Genomic DNA, 18,053 nt, shown 5'->3' on the forward strand with positions numbered 1-18,053 from the left:
TGTACGCAGGTGCCGGGTCACGTGTGCAGCACACGTGTGCAAAGGGATGTTTCGTGCCTTTGCGTCTTTGTACGAGCGGAGGCATGCGCTGACACATGCAGGGCATGTGTGTGTCCGTGAGGAAGGGCGCGTGTATGCGTGTGCTTTTGTGGCAGGGCAAGAGAGGCGTGCGCATTTGCCGGCATGTGCCAGGGGAGGCATGTGTGTTCGTGTGTGCGTGCAGGGGATCCGTGTGCATTTGCACGTGCGTGCAAGCGGATGGAACCCTCCAGGGCCGAGCTCTGGGGACCAGGAGCATCCAGCTGAGTCTTTCCACTCGAGTTTGCTGGGTCTCTGCCCACATCCTAGCTGCGGGGGTCCACATTTCCCATGCCCACCTGGGCACTGACTGGTCCCCTGGTTGGCATCTCTGCCTGAGCAACTCAGTGTTGAATGGGGCATAGAAACAGCCATATCCTGGTGCCACCTGCTAGGCATAGCCCTGGCTCAGCTGATCTGTGGGTGGCAAATGTGCCCGTCACCACAGTGTATGGGAGTGGTGGTTGAAGGGACCCAGCACTGGCAGGTTCCCTTTTGTTTGGGGAGGCCGCGGGTGCCCGGCTGGGTTATAAATAGCCCCTTCTGTTCCTGGCGGGGCGCGGACACCAGGAGCCCGGTAGCTAGGTAACCAGCGGGCAGATAATGACTCGTTGCCAGGTAAACATGGTCTGCGGGGCAGGTGCACCGGGGACAGGGGGCGGCTGAGCTAACAAAGCCGAGGGCCTTTCCGGGGGGGCCTCGCCCGCAACATCTGGGAGCAGCAACGCCAGCCAGTCTGTGCGTGTGTCTGGGGCCAGGTCTGCTTCCTGAACAGCTGCCGAGGGGGGAGGGCTGGTGGCCTCGCGGGGCCCTGTGCCTGGGCGGAGGCACACGGCGGTCTCATTTGAGCATGTTCCCCTTCCAGGAGTGGGAACCGAAACCAGGAGTCCTGACTCCCAGCTCCCCCTGCTCTAACCACAGGTTCCCACTCCCCCCTGAGAGCTAGGAATAAAACCCAGGAGTCCTGGCTCCCAGCCCCCTGCGATAGCCACTAGTCCTCACTTCCCTCCCAGAGCTGAGCAGAGAACCCAGGAGTCCTGGCTCCCAGCCCCCTGCTCTAGGACACATACAGAGATCTGTAGCCCCCACGATCACTGACTCTGGGCTCCTTCACTCTAATGGGGAACAGGGGGCTCTGCTCTCCTCCCCCACAGCTGAGCTTGCAGGGGCGGGGGACAGCAGCTGACCCCCTTGTTAGGAGGAAATAGGGCCAGGGAGAGGGGACAGCTCTGACCCCCTCCCCAACAGCCTGACCCTGCTGACCTCTGACCCCAGCAGCTTCTGGGAGCCCCAAGCCCCGAAATATCCTGCATCCCAGATGCCCTCCCACGCCCTAACATGCCCCCCTAGCCTCCACCCCTCACATCCTCTCCCCATGCAACCCCTGTACCGCCCCACGCCCCCCCCGGCCATCTCCCTCCAGCTCAGAGTCTCCTTCCCACCACAACTCTATGGGATCTAGGGCAGGAGGAAGTGGCTGGCTTGTGATAGGGGGAGCAATGGGACCTTGGACCTTAAACCAAACCCACTCCTGTCTCCCCCCGGCTGACCCCTGCCCTAGCTGTGGGATGGAGACTGGGGCCACGTGGGCTCGTTCCCGGATCCGTTTCCACTAATGCACTGGCTGGTGGTGTGCGGCCTGGCAGCTGCCCTGGGGTTTTCCCGATGGCCAAGTCCTGTAACCAGCACATGGCCCCTCCCTGCCCTGGTGCAAGTCAGGATTGAGGGGCACTGTCAGAGCTGTGGGGGGGGGAGCCCAGGGCTGGGATAGCAGGGGCTGTGGGTCAGGATTGAGGGGCCCCAGCAGAGCTGGGGGGGCAGGGCTGGGATAGCAGGGGGCTGTGGGTCAGGATTGAGGGGCGCTGGCAGAGCTGTGTGGTTGAGAAGCCCAGGGCTAGGATAGCAGGGGACTGAGGGTCGGGATTGAGGGGCACTGGCAGAGCTCAGGGGGCAGGGCTGGGATAGGAGGAGTCTGAGGGTAGGGATTGAGGGGAACTGGCAGAGCTGGGGGAGGGGGAGCCCAGGGCTGGGATAGCAGGGGCTGTGGGTCAGGATTGAAGGGCACCAGCAGAGCTGGGGGAGGGGGGCCCAGGACTGGGATAGAAGGAGGCTGTGGGTCGGGATTGAGGGGTAGTGGCAGCGCTGGGGCAGGGGAAGTTTGCACAACTCTTCTGCCCCAGATGCCTGTCCCCAGCCAGCACTAACCACTTCTCATTCCCACCACAATCGCCCCGAGCCCTGAACCGCGGCTCTGGACAAAGGGTGGCCTGGGGGCTGGGTTCAGCTTCACTGCAGCTGAGGTTCCAGGGTGATCTATTGGGATCTGCTGGGATCCTTCCCACCCCCCAGCCCCCTGGGATCACTTGATCTTGGGACGCTTTGCTATAGCTCTGCTGGCTGCTCTCCCACTCGCCCCTCCCTTGTCCCCTGCCCTGGATCAGGTCCCTGAACCCCACCAGCCAGACGGCATTACTGCTGCCATCCGGCACGGGGCTTGCACTGCATGCCGGGACCTAAGAAGCTTTCAATTTGATTGGATAATCCCAGGATTTATGCGTGGTAAATCCCAGGCGAGGCGGGAGGGGCAGGTGGGATTTGGAGGGGTGGGATTAGAGCAGCTGCCTTCTGATCTGGGGGTCAGGGGGGTCAAGTCGCTGGCGTGTCCTCAGCCCGACCTATACCGTCCAAAAACCATCCCCAAGCCACCCAGCTCCACCCTCACTCAGAGGCTGGGTGGCAGCTCCTGGGGTCACCCAGTGACTGGGGACTCCTGGGGCCTCTGTTTTTGTGCAAAGCAGCTCAGAATCTTCTGCCTCCGGGCCACGAGTCTGGTTCCTGCTGACTGCTTAAGAGACCACTGTGCAAACCCAAACATCCCCTCCCTGCCGAGGGCTCCCGGGCCAATGACAGCACAGACAGGAGCACACGGTGCCTTGGGCTGGGGCGGGGATCTGGCATGGAGCCGTGCAATCCTTCTGGGGGGCTTGGGTGGGATGGGCTGAAAGCTGTATCCCCCAAAGGGCCAGTCCCTAAGTTATTTCCCCTCTTCGGGATATGTCGCACCTGATGGGTTTTCATTTCTAACAGCCATGGGCTAGCTAGAGAGTTCTTGCTCAGTACAATAATTGTGCTCTCCTTTCTGGTTAATAAGGGAACGGGGAATTTTCCCCTCCCGGCTGAGGGCATCAGGCTCTCAAATCTGGATTCCCAGGCAGTGGCCCATGCCCCCACGGTCCCACAATGCACTGGCCAGCTTGCCAGTGCTGCATGAGGTTGGGGGCCGAAGGGAAGCACATTTCTCCCTGGCCCCAGCAGTGGTGGGGTCACGTCCCCACGCGGGAGAGCTGGAGAGTTTGTAGCTAGTGCCCATGAAACTGCCCAGCCCTCCCTCGAAGCCAGCCGCCGGCTCTGAGTCTCTTGTGCCAAGCGCTCCGTCCTAGGATGGTATTTATTACCATGGCAACTGCCCCTCAGCCAGTTGCCCCAGTTACAGCGGGGATGGTCTTGACAGCAACAATTACCCGATTGCATGTCTCTGTTCAGGGGCTTATCATCAGGTGTCACAAATGGTAACCAAGATCAGGGCCCCGTCATGCCGGGCACTGCCCAAACACAGAGTAACCGAGATCAGGGCCTCGTTGCACCAGGTACTGCCCAGACCCGGAGCTCCCTGGCTGAATAGACACAGGTGGGAGGGGAGACTGAAGCCCAAAGAGGAGAAATGATTTGCCTGTGGTCAGTGTCAGTCCTGGAATTGAACCCAGGCATCCTGCTTGTAGCCCAGTGCCCTCCCCACTAGGCCCAGCTGTCTCTCCTTTAGCATCTCCCAGCATCTCCCTCATCCCATGGCTCCCCGATGCTAGCCATGCAGGGGCCCAGCTCCTCAACTGGTGGCAACGGGGGACGCTCTGCTGCAGCCGGTGGCAGGGCCGCCGCTTTGCACCAGCTGTCGTTGATCTGTTAGGACACTGGCTCAGTCCCGGATCTCAGTGGCTTGGCCGGGTGGGATCTGATCAGAGAGCAGTGGCTTGGCGCGTGAGCGGAGACCACGGCCCATCTGGGCTGGATTTCCCCTGAGCTCGCTGCTAAGAGCAGAGGGAACCGCTCCGGCTGGCTAGTCTGAACTGCTGCCTGGCCCAGTCAGAGTCGCTTTCAAACCCCACGTCGGTCACACAGGCAGCCTGGCCACAAGCTGCACCAGGCCTCGGCCAGCCGCCTCCCTCTGCCTATGCCAGGATTTGAACCTGGGCCCTCCGTCAGGGGGACGCCACCGCTCAGCTCCCGCCAGCCCCCTGCGGCCCTGGGAGCCTGGCTCCCATTTCCAGCCCCTGGGGCGGGTAGGCTGGGAGGAGAGAAGGGATGGTACCGAGCAGCAAAGCAACGCTGCTAGGGTGCCCCTCGTGGGACGGGGGGGGTCCCCTTCCTCCCCCAAGTGTCTCCTGCAGTGAAGGGGAGGAGCTAAACCCAGCCCTGTTTTCATTCTCTCTAGACTAAATTAACCCTGAGGAGCCCACTGGCCCGTGGCTGGGAGTCCCCCAGGCCGGGAGCAGTGTGTCACCCCTGCCCCCCACTTAGAAGCTGTCTGAAGCCCAGGCTAGGCAGGGTAGCCAGCAGCCCCCTCCTCGCCCCACCCCAGGTGGTCACCCGTGGGGCCATGGGTAATCGCTGCATAATCCCCAGGCACTGGCAGGGTCTGAAGGGGCAGGAGAGATGCATGCCCGGGCCACGCTCCTTTTCGCTGTGCGGCTGATTCCAGCAGCTGGGAGCTGCCTGGCGTCTCCTGTGCCCTCAGGGCTGCTCCCCAAGGACGGAGGGGTGCCGGCATCCAGAGGGGGTCCCCCGAGACTGGCAAACAGGCAGCAGGGCTTGTCAGGGCTGAGCCCCAGCACCTCTTTCATTACTAATGAAGCACTGGGTGAGCCCCCGCCCTCAGCACGATGCCTGTCTTGCAGGGCGCTGCCCCGGTGCAGGAGCCAGCTGCCACAATAGGGGCACTGGAAGGGACTCAGAGTAGTGCTGGAGGAGGCACCTGGCATGCTGGGCCAGGCAGAGCTGGCGCGGGCTGGGCCTGGAGTGCACCAACCTGTTACACAGCACGGCCAGCTCACAGTTGCTGATGGTCTCTGTGGTACAGGAGGGCTCTGGCTCCAGCTGCCTGGACACCCTAGGGTCCTGAGCAGGGGCACAAAGCGCCAACCGGGTGACCCTCTGGGGTGGCTGGGCCCAGCGCCAGCCACCGGGGTGATACATGGCAGGGTGTTGCTGGGTTAAACATAGGCCACGGCCCCCAACCTAGAGCCAGCCGCATCTCGGTGCCAGGCAAAGGGCACCTAGCCCTTGTGCCCCACCCCAGAGATGTCGAGCAGAGCTGGGTGAGCCATCCCTATAGAAACAGCTGCCCCTCCCCAGAGCTTGCCGCATCTAAGTGCTGGGCAAGGGAACCCTGTATTACTAGTTCCCCATGCCCCACCCCAGAGGTGGCTGCATGTGGCTGTCAGATGAGGGGTACCTGGTACCTTTTTAAGCAGCCCCTGCTCCCCACCCCAGCCATGGCTGCATCTCATTACCAGGTGAGGGAGGCCTGTATAAACAGCTGCCAGGGGATGGCTATTTAGCGGGGTTGGGGGGGGCGTATTTCTGCCTTTTCCCCTTGGGACTTCCCCCCACCCCCAACCTCCCACTTGAAGATTTTGGAGATTTTACACACACCCCCAACCTTTGTTTTTCTTCCCCTTTGCTCAACTCGTCCCCCAACCCTGGCATTGTTTATAAAGATAAATGGTGATGTCAGCGTGGTTACTAGGTAACGCAGTGGGTAAATTGGGGCTGAGTGGGCGGTTGCCATGGTTCATATTCTCCAGTTGCCATGGTTACCAGGCATCTGCTGCTTTTTTCTCCCCCTGGCGTGACGGCCCCGCGAGGTGAGGTTGCGATGACTTTGTCATGGACGCAGAAAGCGACGCGGCTCGTGGGGTGTGGGGGGTGGGGTGGGGCTCCCCAAAACCCCAACCCGGGCTTTGATCCTTCCCTGTGACATGAGACGCTTGAGCAGGGGCATCCTTGGTTATTGCAATGAATTCTCCTTCCTTGTCAGCCCCCGAGTTCCCAACTCATTGTAAAGCCCCCGGCTTATCAGCTGATTTGTGCCAAGAGCACCTGCTATGGAGGATCACGTACCCCCCCACACTGCCCTGCCCCTTTAGCTGCGCCCCACAATGCCGGCCTGCAGAGATTTGCTCATGCAGAGCTCCAAATAATTTGGTTTTGGAAAGCAGCGTGGCTGAGCTGCCAGGATGGGGCGCGATTCCCTGCCGTGCAATGGGGCTCAAGGCCTGCAACCTAGCTGGCTTCCCCAGATGTACAGCCACAATCCAACCCAGGTGCAGGGAGTAGTTCCCTGGGGGGGCAGCACCAGCCCCTGCCGGCGGTGTTCTGGTGGTGGATCTCCGCGTCCAGCCAAAGCCATCAGCGGCCCCAGCGCTGGGGGACAAGGCCGGCTGGATAGCACTGACCGATGTCTCCCCCCAGCCCTCACCTCCAGAGACATCCGTCTCCAAAGCCCTACCCGTAGTCAGTCTCTGTGAGCACCAGGAGTGGGGATTTTGGCTGGCTGCTTGGCGACCAACCTGAGGCCTGGCAAGCTCAAGTCTCTATGGGGCTAAGCCCCCATGTGCCATAGAGCATAACCCTGCAATGATTCACTGGGGCTGGTGGTTGGCATGGTGGGGTGGCCACATCCCAGCCACAAGGGTCTTATCATGGGTAAGGGCTCCCTGTATAAACAGCCACCCCAGAGGTGGCTGCATCTCAGCGCTGGACCCTGTGCTCTCTGTATAAACAGCTGCTCCACCCCAGAGGAGCCAAACCCTGCCTGGGGGAGAGCAGCAGATACATCCATTTCTCCCGAGGAGCAGCAGCTGTGATGCAGTCCCCGGTGCTGTTCTCTTGGGCTGTCTCCCCCTTCCCAGGTGATAAGTCCATGGCCCTTTGTCCCCCTCCCCCACCCCCACTTCTGCCAGCCACGTGTGCTCCCTGCGTACAGTGGGGTCACTCCGTCCCCACTGCGCCCCGCCAGCTCCCACATCTCCCCTGCTGGCGCCGCCAGTTGCTGTGGGGGTTAATAGCTGGGCCCCCGGGCCCTAGGACAGGGGCCGAACACAGAGCGGTACTCTGTCGATAGGAGCCTTTGCCCTCTAGGGTGCTGGTTCAAATCCAGCCCAGGGCAGTGGTGCCAGCCCTGGTGAAATGGGAGTTGTGGGCCTGTCTCTGTCTGGTTCTCCATCACCCCAGTTTCAGGAGGGAGTGTGGTGTGGTGTGGCCTAGTGGTTAGGGCATGTCCCTGGCACTTCAGAGAGCTGGCTGCTATTCCAACCTCTGCTGGGTGACTGTGGGCAAGTCCCAGCCCCACTCTGTGCCTCAGTTTCCCCTTGTCTATTCAGGCTGCAAGCTCTTTGGGGCAGGGGCTGTGCTCAGCTGGGACATCCGGATGCTACTGTCATGCATATTCGAATAAAGAAAGACATGCCCAGAGAGCTTCCGGGGTCACCAAGCTGCCCTCTTGCCCCCTCAAGGTGGAGCAAAGCTGGGGTCGGAGGGGGCCTGGGAACCTTGCCCTGGTTAGGCGTAAGCCGAGGCCTTTGATCTCTTGGTCTGTCTTGCCAGGACCACATTCCCGATGCACTAAATGGGGCTGAAAACTCAGGGACGCTGCCCCTCTTTGGCCTGGGCCCGTCTGCCGGCCTGTGTGCCCAGTTGCCAGCCTACTTGCCCGGCTCAGGGTGGCACGCCGCTCTGACAAGGCCCGGCTCCTTGGGATGCTGCCAGGCCCTGTTGTTTTTTTACCACGAGAGGAAAAAGCGGTCCCCATGCTGCACCGGTTGCTGTGGCAACCAGAGATAACCTGGCAACAAAGCAAGGCAGGAGGACGTGGAGGAAGATGCAGCGCTGGGGAACTGGGGTGTGTTTTCTCTTTCCAGGCAGGCAGGGGGGTGCGTCCGAGGGGTTTACCTGCTCCTAAAACAGCAGTGAGTGACAGGCCGCTTGTGAGACGTGTCTGAGCAGGGGGCCGGGATCTCTGACTAGACACTTCCCAGGGAGATATGTGCCTTTGAGATGGATGGCTGGAGAGATTAGATTAGCGGCTGGATGGACAGTTATGGATTGGCTGGAAGGACAGGTGAATGGATAGGTAGGGAGATGGATGGATGACGAGATGGACAGATATGACAGGGAGAGGTGGATCCCACAGACAGAGCCAACAGGCAGATAAATAGCCCGGCTGATCTGAAAAGGGCTGGGGGGTGAGGTTGCCAGACAGCCCATGTCTAGCCTGCACTGGGCCGGCTGGTGAGGCAGTGTTTGCTTTGAAGCTAGATTCAGTCCTTTTGCTGGGGAGGCCGACCGAGCAGGATGAAGGGAAGGGATTGCAGCCCTGCTGGGGTGTCACATACACACCCTGCGCCATCTCTGCCTGATCAATAGAGCTCAGTATTTTAGTAATAATCGATCCATCGGGCAATGAGCAGGGCTTTAATTACACTGATTGGGTGGGATCTGTGCCCCCCCATCCCCGCCCACCGTGTATGTCCTCCCCGGAGAGACACAAGGTGCAAAGTGCAGGCAGCGTGGGTGGGCAATGCCCTGCCAGACATGCCAGCTGCATCACAGGGCACCGGGATACTGCAGCGTCTGGCATCGCCCCCGCGGCCTTCAGTCCCCATCCCCCAGCCCCAGCATGGGGCCAAATAGCCATGCTGGCATCCTGGCAATGCCTCTGCCTGCCCATGCCTGTGACCAGGCTGGGAGCACGGGAGCAATAAGAACAGGTGCCCTCGGGTCCTGTGGCTAGTGGGCGAATCCGGAGCCTTTTTCTTATTGATCTTCCGGATAAGTTGTGTTCCTGCTCACACCAGCCCTGTGGTCAGTCAGCGGGGCAGCGCTGGGACTGCACGTGGTTCCAGGTACACGGGGGGCTGTGGCCACAGTGAGCTGATGCCGCTGCATTGAAGTCAGTGGAGGTCACTGGGGATCCGGCCCAATACCTTAGGGAAGGGGATGGATGGGAGGAAAGATGGCCCAGTGGTTAGAGCTCTTGTGAGCCCTGTGTTCAGATCCCTGCTGTCCCACGCACTCCCTGTGTGACCTTGGGCCAGATCCTCAAAAGTCCATTGGGTGAGGCAGCAAACTACTGGCACCTCAGTTTCCCTATCTGTACACTGGGGATAAGAGCCCTGGCCTGCCTCTCCGGGGTGCTGGGAGGGTCAATACAGGAAAGATGGTGAGGCGCTCGGCTGCCATGGTGACGGGCCCAGATCAAGGGGCTAGCCCGGATTGACACCTGTCTGAACAGACACACACCCCTACGGTTTCAACATGGCCTCGTTTGAAGCCCCCCAGCTCCTGGCGTATTGTCAATTGGGCCTAAATCTCTCTCTCACCTCCATGGAGGGCCGAACTGCCACAGAACTCTCCGAACTGTGGGGAGAAAGGGGCAGGCCAGGGCACGGGCTGCTGGACTCAGAGCCAGGATATCTGGGTTCCGGTCTTCCCTTGCCATGTCAACCCTGAGCCTTTGGCTGCTCCCCTTCCTGGTCATGGCGCCCACCCGCCTTTGGGATCGACCTGCTCAAGATCAGGACTGGGACCCCCAAACTTCCCAGCATCTGGAGACAATGCTCACCCCTGGGGTTTTGCTGGCGCAGTCGCTCCCCGGCTTCTGCCTGTGGGGTGTCTCTCTTCCCAGACCCCCTTGCCCCGGGCGGTGCTCTTGGGGCAACCAGGCATCCTGATAGTAAGGGCTGTGTCTTATATATGCAACTCTATCACCACCAGCACCCCGGAAAAAGGTGTCCTGATTTTTCACTCTTGCTATCTAGTCACCCTAGCTGCTGCGGGGGGAGGTTATGGTATTGCCATGCAGTCAGAGGGGCGGGGGGGCTGCCTCCCCTCCAAGCTGCTGCTTTCCTGTAATATGATTACAGATGCTTTTACAGAACTGTCCCAGCAACCTGCTGAGTTAATCTCATGGCTCTGCATTAACCCTCCCTTTGCTGGCTGGCTTTGCTCCAGGAGGGAGCACGGTGGAGGGCTCGGTAGGTGTTCTCCCCTCCCAGTCAACGCTGGACCCAAAGCCCCAGTGGGGCTCTAGGGTCACGGGGCTGCAGGGCGGGGGGTGGGGCCAGTGTTCCTGCAGGGAGCTGGGGAGAGGGTCTTGGACACTGGGTTTGAGGGTGTCAGTGGTTTCTGCTGGCTACTCCTTCCCCCAGACCAGCTCTGGAGCCTTTCCCCACTAAGTGACCAGGATAGATCTGGCCCCAGGTTGCAGGGACTGGCTGGCTCTGGGGGGCTGGGAATGGGACATGGGGCCTTTCCCCTCCAGGGGGCTCCAGCTCTGATCCGGCCCCAGGGCAGCAGACTGGGTGCTTTGGGAAATGGGATATGGGGCCGTTGTCCCCAGTTCAGTTCCAACCCTGGCTGTTTAGTGAGTAGCCAGGGACAGGCGCTTGGCTGGCAGGCACTGCAGAGAGGTCACTACTGAGCTGGCTACAAACTGAGCTGTTCTTGGGGCCCAGGGCGGGACCTCTTGGGCAGGGCTGTGGCAATAGGTAGGGAAACTGGCCCTGTGCTGTGCAGGCCTGGCTCTCCCGGGTGTCTCCTGTGCACCTCACACTGGATCAAATCCACACTAAATAAAGGGGACCCAGGACTCCTGGGTTCCCATTCCTGGTTGTGGGAGGGGTGTGTTATCTAATGGTTATAGCTGACGGGACTAGGAGTCAGGACTCCTGGGTTCCAATCTGGGCTCTGACGTGCCTGGTGATTGTGGGCAAGTCACAGACACACCCTGTGCCTCAGTTTCCCCTCTGTATGATGGGATAAGGCTCTCTCTCTCTCTAAGAGGGGCTCATGGCTCATTGTTGGGGGGTGGATGGGGTCTGGCTGCTGGATGGTTCCATCTCCGGCGGGGCACCCTGCTCTCTGAGCACCAGGGGCTGCCTGCACACGTCCTCAATGTTTCTTCTTTCTCTCCCCCTTGCAGATGAACCGGCCAATCCAGGTGAAGCCAGCAGACAGTGAAAGCAGAGGAGGTACCCGCTGGGCGTGGGGAGGGGGCAGGGCTGCCCTGGAACCCCAGCTACCCCTGGTTAAACCCCCACCAGAACAAAGGGGTAATTCCCTGCCCCGACAGGACCCCCCCCCCACACACACACTTCCAGCATTGACCCCGGGCCTCCCAGTCTCTGGGGAGCAAAGCTGGGATCAGATGGGGGTGGTGTCTTCCAATAGTCCCCCCTTCACATTCCTGGGATTCCTGACTGAGGCTTTCCCCACCCTGGTCTCTTGTGACATCAGATTAATACTGGGCAGGGCGAACAGTGCTCCCTGCAGATACCAGGGGGCTGGCTAGATAGATAGATAGATAGAGGGGGTGTATGGAGATAGATAGATAGATAGATAGATAGATGGGTGTATGGAGATAGATAGATAGATAGATAGATAGATAGATATGGAGGGGATGGATTCATACATAGATAGATCAGCCAGGGTCTTGGGAGACAGAAAGACAGACAGATTAGCATTCTAGCATCTAAGGACAGGGACAGACAAACAGAGCAGGGTCTGGAGAGACAGAGCTAAGGACAGGTGGACGGATCGGCAGCCTAGGCCCTAGGGGTGGAAAGATCCAGCCAAGCGTAGCTGAGATGTTTTCCAGTGCCCACGACAGACATACCCCCCCATCCAGGACCCCCGGGGCCTGCCCATCATCAACCTAGTGGTTGGCTCCTGCCGTCCGTGATCCAAGCTTGGGCCGAGTGGATGGGGTGAGAGGAGGCATCTGGTCCTGAGCACTGTGCTCTGTGACCGACACCCCCGCCCCAGGCTCCCCGGGCTCCTGGGCAGGGCAGGGTGGGGGGCGAATGGGCCCCCTCCCCACTGAGCACTGCCTCTTCCCTGCCAGAAGACCGGAAGCTGTTTGTGGGGATGCTGGGCAAGCAGCAGACGGACGAGGACGTCAGGAAAATGTTCGAGCCCTTTGGGAACATTGATGAGTGCACAGTGCTGCGGGGGCCAGACGGCACCAGCAAAGGTAGGTGCCACTCCTGGGCCTCTGCCGTTGGCCCTGCCCCCATAGCAGGGAGCGAGGTGGGGGGCGCAGTAGGGGGTGCTGTGCAACAGGAGCAGAGTGGGGGGCGCAGTAGGGGGCACTGTGCTGCAGGGAAGAGGCAGTTTGGCCACCTGGTGCCCTGAGGGCTCCTGCCCATTTCTCCCATGTTATCCCCCTACTACCACCCCAGGCCCTGCAGCTGTCCCGGGTGACGCTCCCTGGCTGCTCGCTCATCACCCCTGCCCACTGCACGGCTGGGCCCTGCTCCAGGGGTGAAGGGGGCTGGACAGGGCCGAGCATGCAGGGCTAACAGGGGCCCTGCCAGCGCTGGGGGGTGGGGGGCGTGGTTGTGTGCTTCATGGGTGGAGACGGGAGGGCACGTTTGTACAGGGGTGCCTGGCTGGGGGGGGAAGGGGGCAGGGCTGTGAGCGTGTGTGCACTCGGGGTGTCTGTGTGCACTGGGGGGGGTGCATTCGGGGTGTCTGTGTGCGCTCAGGGCGGTGCACTCGGGGTATCTGTGTGCGTTCAGGGGGTGCATTTGGGGTGTCTGTGTGCATTCAGGGGGTGCACTTGGGGTGTCTGTGTGCGTTCAGGGGGGTGCACTCAGGGTGTCTGTGTGCGCTCGGGGGGTGCATTCGGGGTATCTGTGTGCGTTCAGGGGGTGTACTTGGAGTGTCTGTGTGCACTCAAAGGGGTCCACTCAGGGTGTCTGTGTGCATTTGGGGGGGTGCACTCGGGTGTCTGTGTGTGTTCAGGGGGATGTACTCGGGGTGTCTGTGTGCGCTTGGGGGGGTGCACTTGGGGTGTCTGCCTGCATTCAGAAGGGTGCACTCAGGGTGTCTGCACGTGTTCAGGGGGGTGCACTCGGGGTGTCTGCGTGTGCTCGGGGGAGTGCACTCAGGGTGTCTGTGTGCATTCAGGGGGGTGCACTCGGGGTGTCTGCATGCGTTCAGGGGGTGCACTCGGGGTGTCTGTGTGCGCTCGGGGGGTGCACTCAGGGTGTCTGCCTGCGTTCAGAGGGGTGCACTCAGGGTGTCTGCCTGCGTTCGGGGGGGTGCACTCGGGGTGTCTGTGTGCGCTCAGGCCCTGCCTGCCCCCCCGCCGATGGCACTGACTCTCTCTCCCCGCAGGGTGCGCCTTCGTGAAGTTCCAGGCCCACGCCGAGGCTCAGGCCGCCATCAACACACTGCACGGCAGCCGGACATTGCCCGTAAGGCACACCGGCACTCGGGGGTGGGGGGGACAGGCTGAGAGGGGGCGATTCCTGGCATGGCTCTCAGTGGGGAGCTCAGCATTAGACCCGGCTCCCAGACCCCTCATCTCCCAGGGCAGACGCTGGGCACTCACCGACCTGGCTGCCCCTCAGCCCCGCAGGCACTCACTCACCTGGCTGGACCCCCTGGGCACTCACTGACCCGGCTGGACCCTCCCCACCCCTGGGCACTCATCGACCCAGCTGGGCCTCCCTGGGCACTCGTGGTCCCCCTGCCCACTGAGACACTGCAGGGTGAGATCCAGGCTTCTCTGAGCCCTTTCTCCACCACGTGTCGGAGAATGATGCCGGGTCTGTCTGTCTGTCCGTGGGGACAGGGCCAGGCTCCTCGGCAGCATCCTGGGAACGCACAGGGCCCGTCTACCCTGCAGCTGGGAGCCAGCCTGCCTGGGTGGACGGACTCACGCCAGCGTGGCCCGAGCCAGCGCGCTGCCAGCCGGGTGAAGGTCGCAGCTCTGGCAGAGATGCAGGCTCTCAAGCTCAGAGCCGGGAGGCCTGGTGGGCTCCAGAGCCTGAATCGCCGCCCCAGTGTGCCAGCTGAGCTGAAGCCTGGCTAGCACGAGTCTGCCCGCCCAGGCTGTGAATGTTAGACACCCCCCCAGGCCCTTCCTGCTCCAACACCCCCATCCCTTGGGGACTCCGAGGGGCACGGGCTGCATGGACCCCATAGGGCCTTCGTGCCTCCAGGCCTCTGATCTCCCCTGCAGCCTCAATCGGGCAGCCAGTGAGCACCCAGGCATGGGTCCGGCGGGGCAGCAAGACCCTGTCTGCCTGTCCAAGGATCTCCAGCCCCCTCTGCCTCTCACACCCTCTCATGTGGGCAGCTCCAAATCTCAGCCCCCCCCCCCGACTTGCCACCTGGAAGGGACCCAGCTCAGCGCCAGGGCAGGGGGCAAGGATGCTGCCTGAGGCTCTTCTGCCCGCTGATGGACCGAGCTTGCCACTGCAGCCTCGAGAGTCAGGCGGGAATGTTCCGAGAAAACGTTTTTTAGTTGAAAAGCACGGACAGGGCAACACCGTTGCCGTGGGAACGTCTGGACTGGGAACAATTTCTCGACGTGGGTAACCGACGGTTGGGAAGCGTCTGAACGTCCCTCTTCCACGTTCCTGTGGCGAAAAAACGCCCGTTTTCCGGGTCGAGGCGACTTTGGAGTTTGCGGCATGAGCGCGTCGGAGTGAGCTGGAAACCCATTGATCGAAGAAACCAAATGTCCAGGCTGCCCCGAAAGGAACAGTTCTTAGGCGCTTCAGGAAAACGTTCCAGCTTTTCAACTTTTCACCCCGAGTCGGGGCGGGGAACATTGTTCAGAATCTCGAAAACGTTGGCAGGACGGGAAGATCAAGTCGCTCTGATCCCAAGCCCTGCTCATGCGTAGACCCCCAAAGCCCTTTTTGCAAACAAGGTTGGGATAGTTCGCCCCATTCGACGAGTGGGGAAACTGAGGCACGGAGCAGGGCTGCGACTTGTCCAAGCTCGTCGAGCAGCAGAGACCCTGCTGTCTGGAAGCTTAGGCCGGTGCTCTATCCACTAGGCCCTATGACCTGAGGAAGGTTGAGATCATCCCGGGCATGGGCAGAGGGGGTTGGAGCAGGTACTTGACACAGGAGGGGAGCCTGTCCCCCCTCCCACGCTCCCCAGGAGGCTGCCAGGCATGGAGGCTGCAGGAGGGGCTGGGGCCTGGTGTCACCCCGGCTGGCTGAGGCAGTGCGGGGGCAGGGGCCAGACGGGGCGGGGCGGGGGGGTCACTGTGCTCTGCTTGTCTAACTAGCCCCTCTGCGGGGGGGTTCGATTCCCAGGGCGCCTCCTCCAGCCTGGTGGTGAAATTCGCCGACACGGAGAAGGAGCGGGGCCTGCGTCGGATGCAGCAGGTGGCCAGCCAGCTGGGCATGTTCAGCCCCATTGCCCTGCAGTTCGGGGCCTACAGCGCCTACACCCAAGCAGTAAGGGGCTCCCCGCCAATGTGGGCGCTGGGCTTTCAGCAGGGGAATGGGGGGGGCGAGCCCAGGCTGCAGGTCGGAATTGAGGGGCACCGGCAGAGATGGGGGAGGGAGTCCAGGCTGGGGACAACAGGGGGCTGCGGGTCGGGATTGAGGGGCACCGGCAGAGATGGGGGATGGGGAGAGCCCAGAGCTGGGCTAGCTGGGGCTGCGGGTCGGGATTGAGGGGCACCGGCAGAGCTGGGGGATGGGGGGAGCCCAGAGCTGGGCCAGCTGGGGCTGCGGGTCGGGATTGAGGGGCACCGGCAGAGCTGGGGGATGGGGGGAATCCAGAGCTGGGCCAGCTGGGGCTGCGGGTCGGGATTGAGGGGCACCGGCAGAGCTGGGGGATGGGGGGAGCCCAGAGCTGGGCCAGCTGGGGCTGCGGGTCGGGATTGAGGGGCACCGGCAGAGCTGGGGGATGGGGGGAGCCCAGAGCTGGGCCAGCTGGGGCTGCGGGTCGGGATTGAGGGGCACCGGCAGAGCTGGGGGTTGGGGGGAGCCCAGAGCTGGGCCAGCTGGGGCTGCGGGTCGGGATTGAGGGGCACCGGCAGAGCTGGGGGATGGGGGGAGCCCAGAGCTGGGCCAGCTGGGGCTGCGGGTCGGGATTGAGGGGCACCGGCAGAGCTGGGGGATGGGGGGAGCCCAGAGCTGGGCCAGCTGGGGCTGCGGGTCGGGATTGAGGGGCACCGGCAGAGCTGGGGGATGCGGGGAGCCCAGAGCTGGGCCAGCTGGGGCTGCGGGTCGGGATTGAGGGGCACCGGCAGAGCTGGGGGATGGGGGGAGCCCAGAGCTGGGCCAGCTGGGGCTGCGGGTCGGGATTGAGGGGCACCGGCAGAGCTGGGGGATGGGGGGAGCCCAGAGCTGGGCCAGCTGGGGCTGCGGGTCGGGATTGAGGGGCACCGGCAGAGCTGGGGGATGGGGGGAGCCCAGAGCTGGGCCAGCTGGGGCTGCGGGTCGGGATTGAGGGGCACCGGCAGAGCTCGGGGATGGGGGGAGCCCAGAGCTGGGCCAGCTGGGGCTGCGGGTCGGGATTGAGGGGCACCGGCAGAGCTCGGGGATGGGGGGAGCCCAGAGCTGGGCCAGCTGGGGCTGCGGGTCGGGATTGAGGGGCACCGGCAGAGCTCGGGGATGGGGGGAGCCCAGAGCTGGGCCAGCTGGGGCTGCGGGTCGGGATTGAGGGGCACCGGCAGAGCTGGGGGAGGGAGGGAGCCCAGGGTGGGGACAGCAGGGGACTGCGGGTCAGGATTCAGGGGCAGCGGTAGAGCTGAGGGGGCCAGGACAGCAGGGCACATCTTCCCCCCCCCCCCCCCGGGTCCTTGTGCCCTTGCAGACAGGCCTACCCCCATCCCCCCAGCAGCCCAGCGGACACCCCCTGACTCTCCCCGTCTCTTTCTCTCCCCCCGCAGCTAATGCAGCAGCAGGCAGCCCTGGTCGCTGCTCACTCCGCCTACCTCAACCCCATGGCCACCATGGCGGCCGTCCAGATGCAGCAGATGGCCACCATCAACCCCAACGGCCTCATCGCTACGCCCCTCACGCCCCTCACCCCCTCCTCAGGTAGGGCTGGCGCGGGCCAGGAGGGGCCACGCCGGGGAGTCTGCGGGGAGGGCAAAGCCCCCCTGGGCGGCAGGCTGCAGAGGGGGAGGGGGTGGGCAAGCCGGGATCTCCTCATGGGTGGGGGGGGGAGCCCCGAACCCGTCCCGCTCGTCCACCATGTGTCTCGCCCGCAGGTACCAGCACGCCGCCCGCCATCGCCGCCACCCCCGTGTCCGCCATCCCGGCCACGCTCAGTGTCAACGGCTACAGCCCGGTCCCCACGCAGACCACGGGGCAGCCGGCCTCCGAGGCCCTCTACACCAACGGGGTCCACCCGTACCCAGGTTCGCGCCCCGCCCCGCCTGCTCCCCCCTACCCCCACCCCGGCTCAGCCAGGGGGCTCCCTGGGTAACCCCCTCCCGCTCTCGTCTCGCCTCGCAGCTCAGAGCCCAGCCGCCCCCGTGGACCCCCTGCAGCAGGCCTACGCCGGGATGCAGCACTACACAGGTGTGGCACCGGGTCTGGGGAGGGGGCTGGAAGGAGCCCCAGGGCTGGGGGGGGCTGGAAGGGGCCCTGGGCAGGAGAGGGGGCTGGGGGGGGGTGGAGGCAGCAGCATGGCGGGACGTCCCGGGTGCTGGCGCCAGGTCTGAGCAGCACCAGGGCATGGCAGTGCCAGCCTCACCCCCCAGGGCTGTGGGCAGCCAGGGGGACTGAGCCTATAAGGAGGGGGCTCCCTGCGGGTGGAGTGACCTGGGGGGACAGGGGGAGTGGGGAGCAGTGGGGGAAGGAAGCTGGGCCAGCAATGGGGGGAGGGGGCCTCAGGCCTGGGCCCAGATCCTTGCCTTGGGGGCGCGTAGGCCCAGCCCGAGGGGTCACTCATGCCCTCTTTTGCCTTTGCCCCAGCCACCTACCCTGCTGCCTACGGGCTGGTGAGCCCGGCCTTCCCCCAGCAGCCGGCCATCCTCACGCAGCAGCCGCCCCCCCAGCAGCAGCAACGGGAAGGTAAGTGGGGCCCAGAGCCGCTGCCCCCTCCAATTTTCCCCTGACACTGCCCCCCAACATCATCCCCCCAACACCCCC

At 63.0% G+C, this 18,053-nt stretch overlaps 1 protein-coding gene across 3 annotated transcripts in view; it reads left to right on the forward strand.

Annotated features, from left to right (window-relative positions):
* Positions 1 to 18,053, forward strand: part of CELF3 (CUGBP Elav-like family member 3) — a 48,362-nt gene that overhangs the window by 18,083 nt on the left and 12,226 nt on the right. The window contains exons 4-11 of one of the 3 annotated variants that reach the window (XM_038383026.2): positions 11,117 to 11,165; positions 12,038 to 12,166; positions 13,315 to 13,394; positions 15,255 to 15,398; positions 16,844 to 16,994; positions 17,168 to 17,317; positions 17,415 to 17,480; positions 17,877 to 17,975. In XM_038383026.2, the coding sequence (XP_038238954.1) occupies positions 11,117 to 11,165; positions 12,038 to 12,166; positions 13,315 to 13,394; positions 15,255 to 15,398; positions 16,844 to 16,994; positions 17,168 to 17,317; positions 17,415 to 17,480; positions 17,877 to 17,975 (868 nt within the window). Of the gene's footprint in view, positions 1 to 11,116; positions 11,247 to 12,037; positions 12,167 to 13,314; positions 13,395 to 15,254; positions 15,399 to 16,843; positions 16,995 to 17,167; positions 17,318 to 17,414; positions 17,481 to 17,876; positions 17,976 to 18,053 lie in introns of all 3 variants that reach the window. The other 2 variants (XM_043502227.1, XM_038383027.2) reach the window with 2 other exon arrangements.

This window comes from Dermochelys coriacea, chromosome 24, assembly GCF_009764565.3.
Source record: "Dermochelys coriacea isolate rDerCor1 chromosome 24, rDerCor1.pri.v4, whole genome shotgun sequence".
In the NCBI taxonomy this organism is placed as follows: Eukaryota; Metazoa; Chordata; order Testudines; family Dermochelyidae; genus Dermochelys; species Dermochelys coriacea.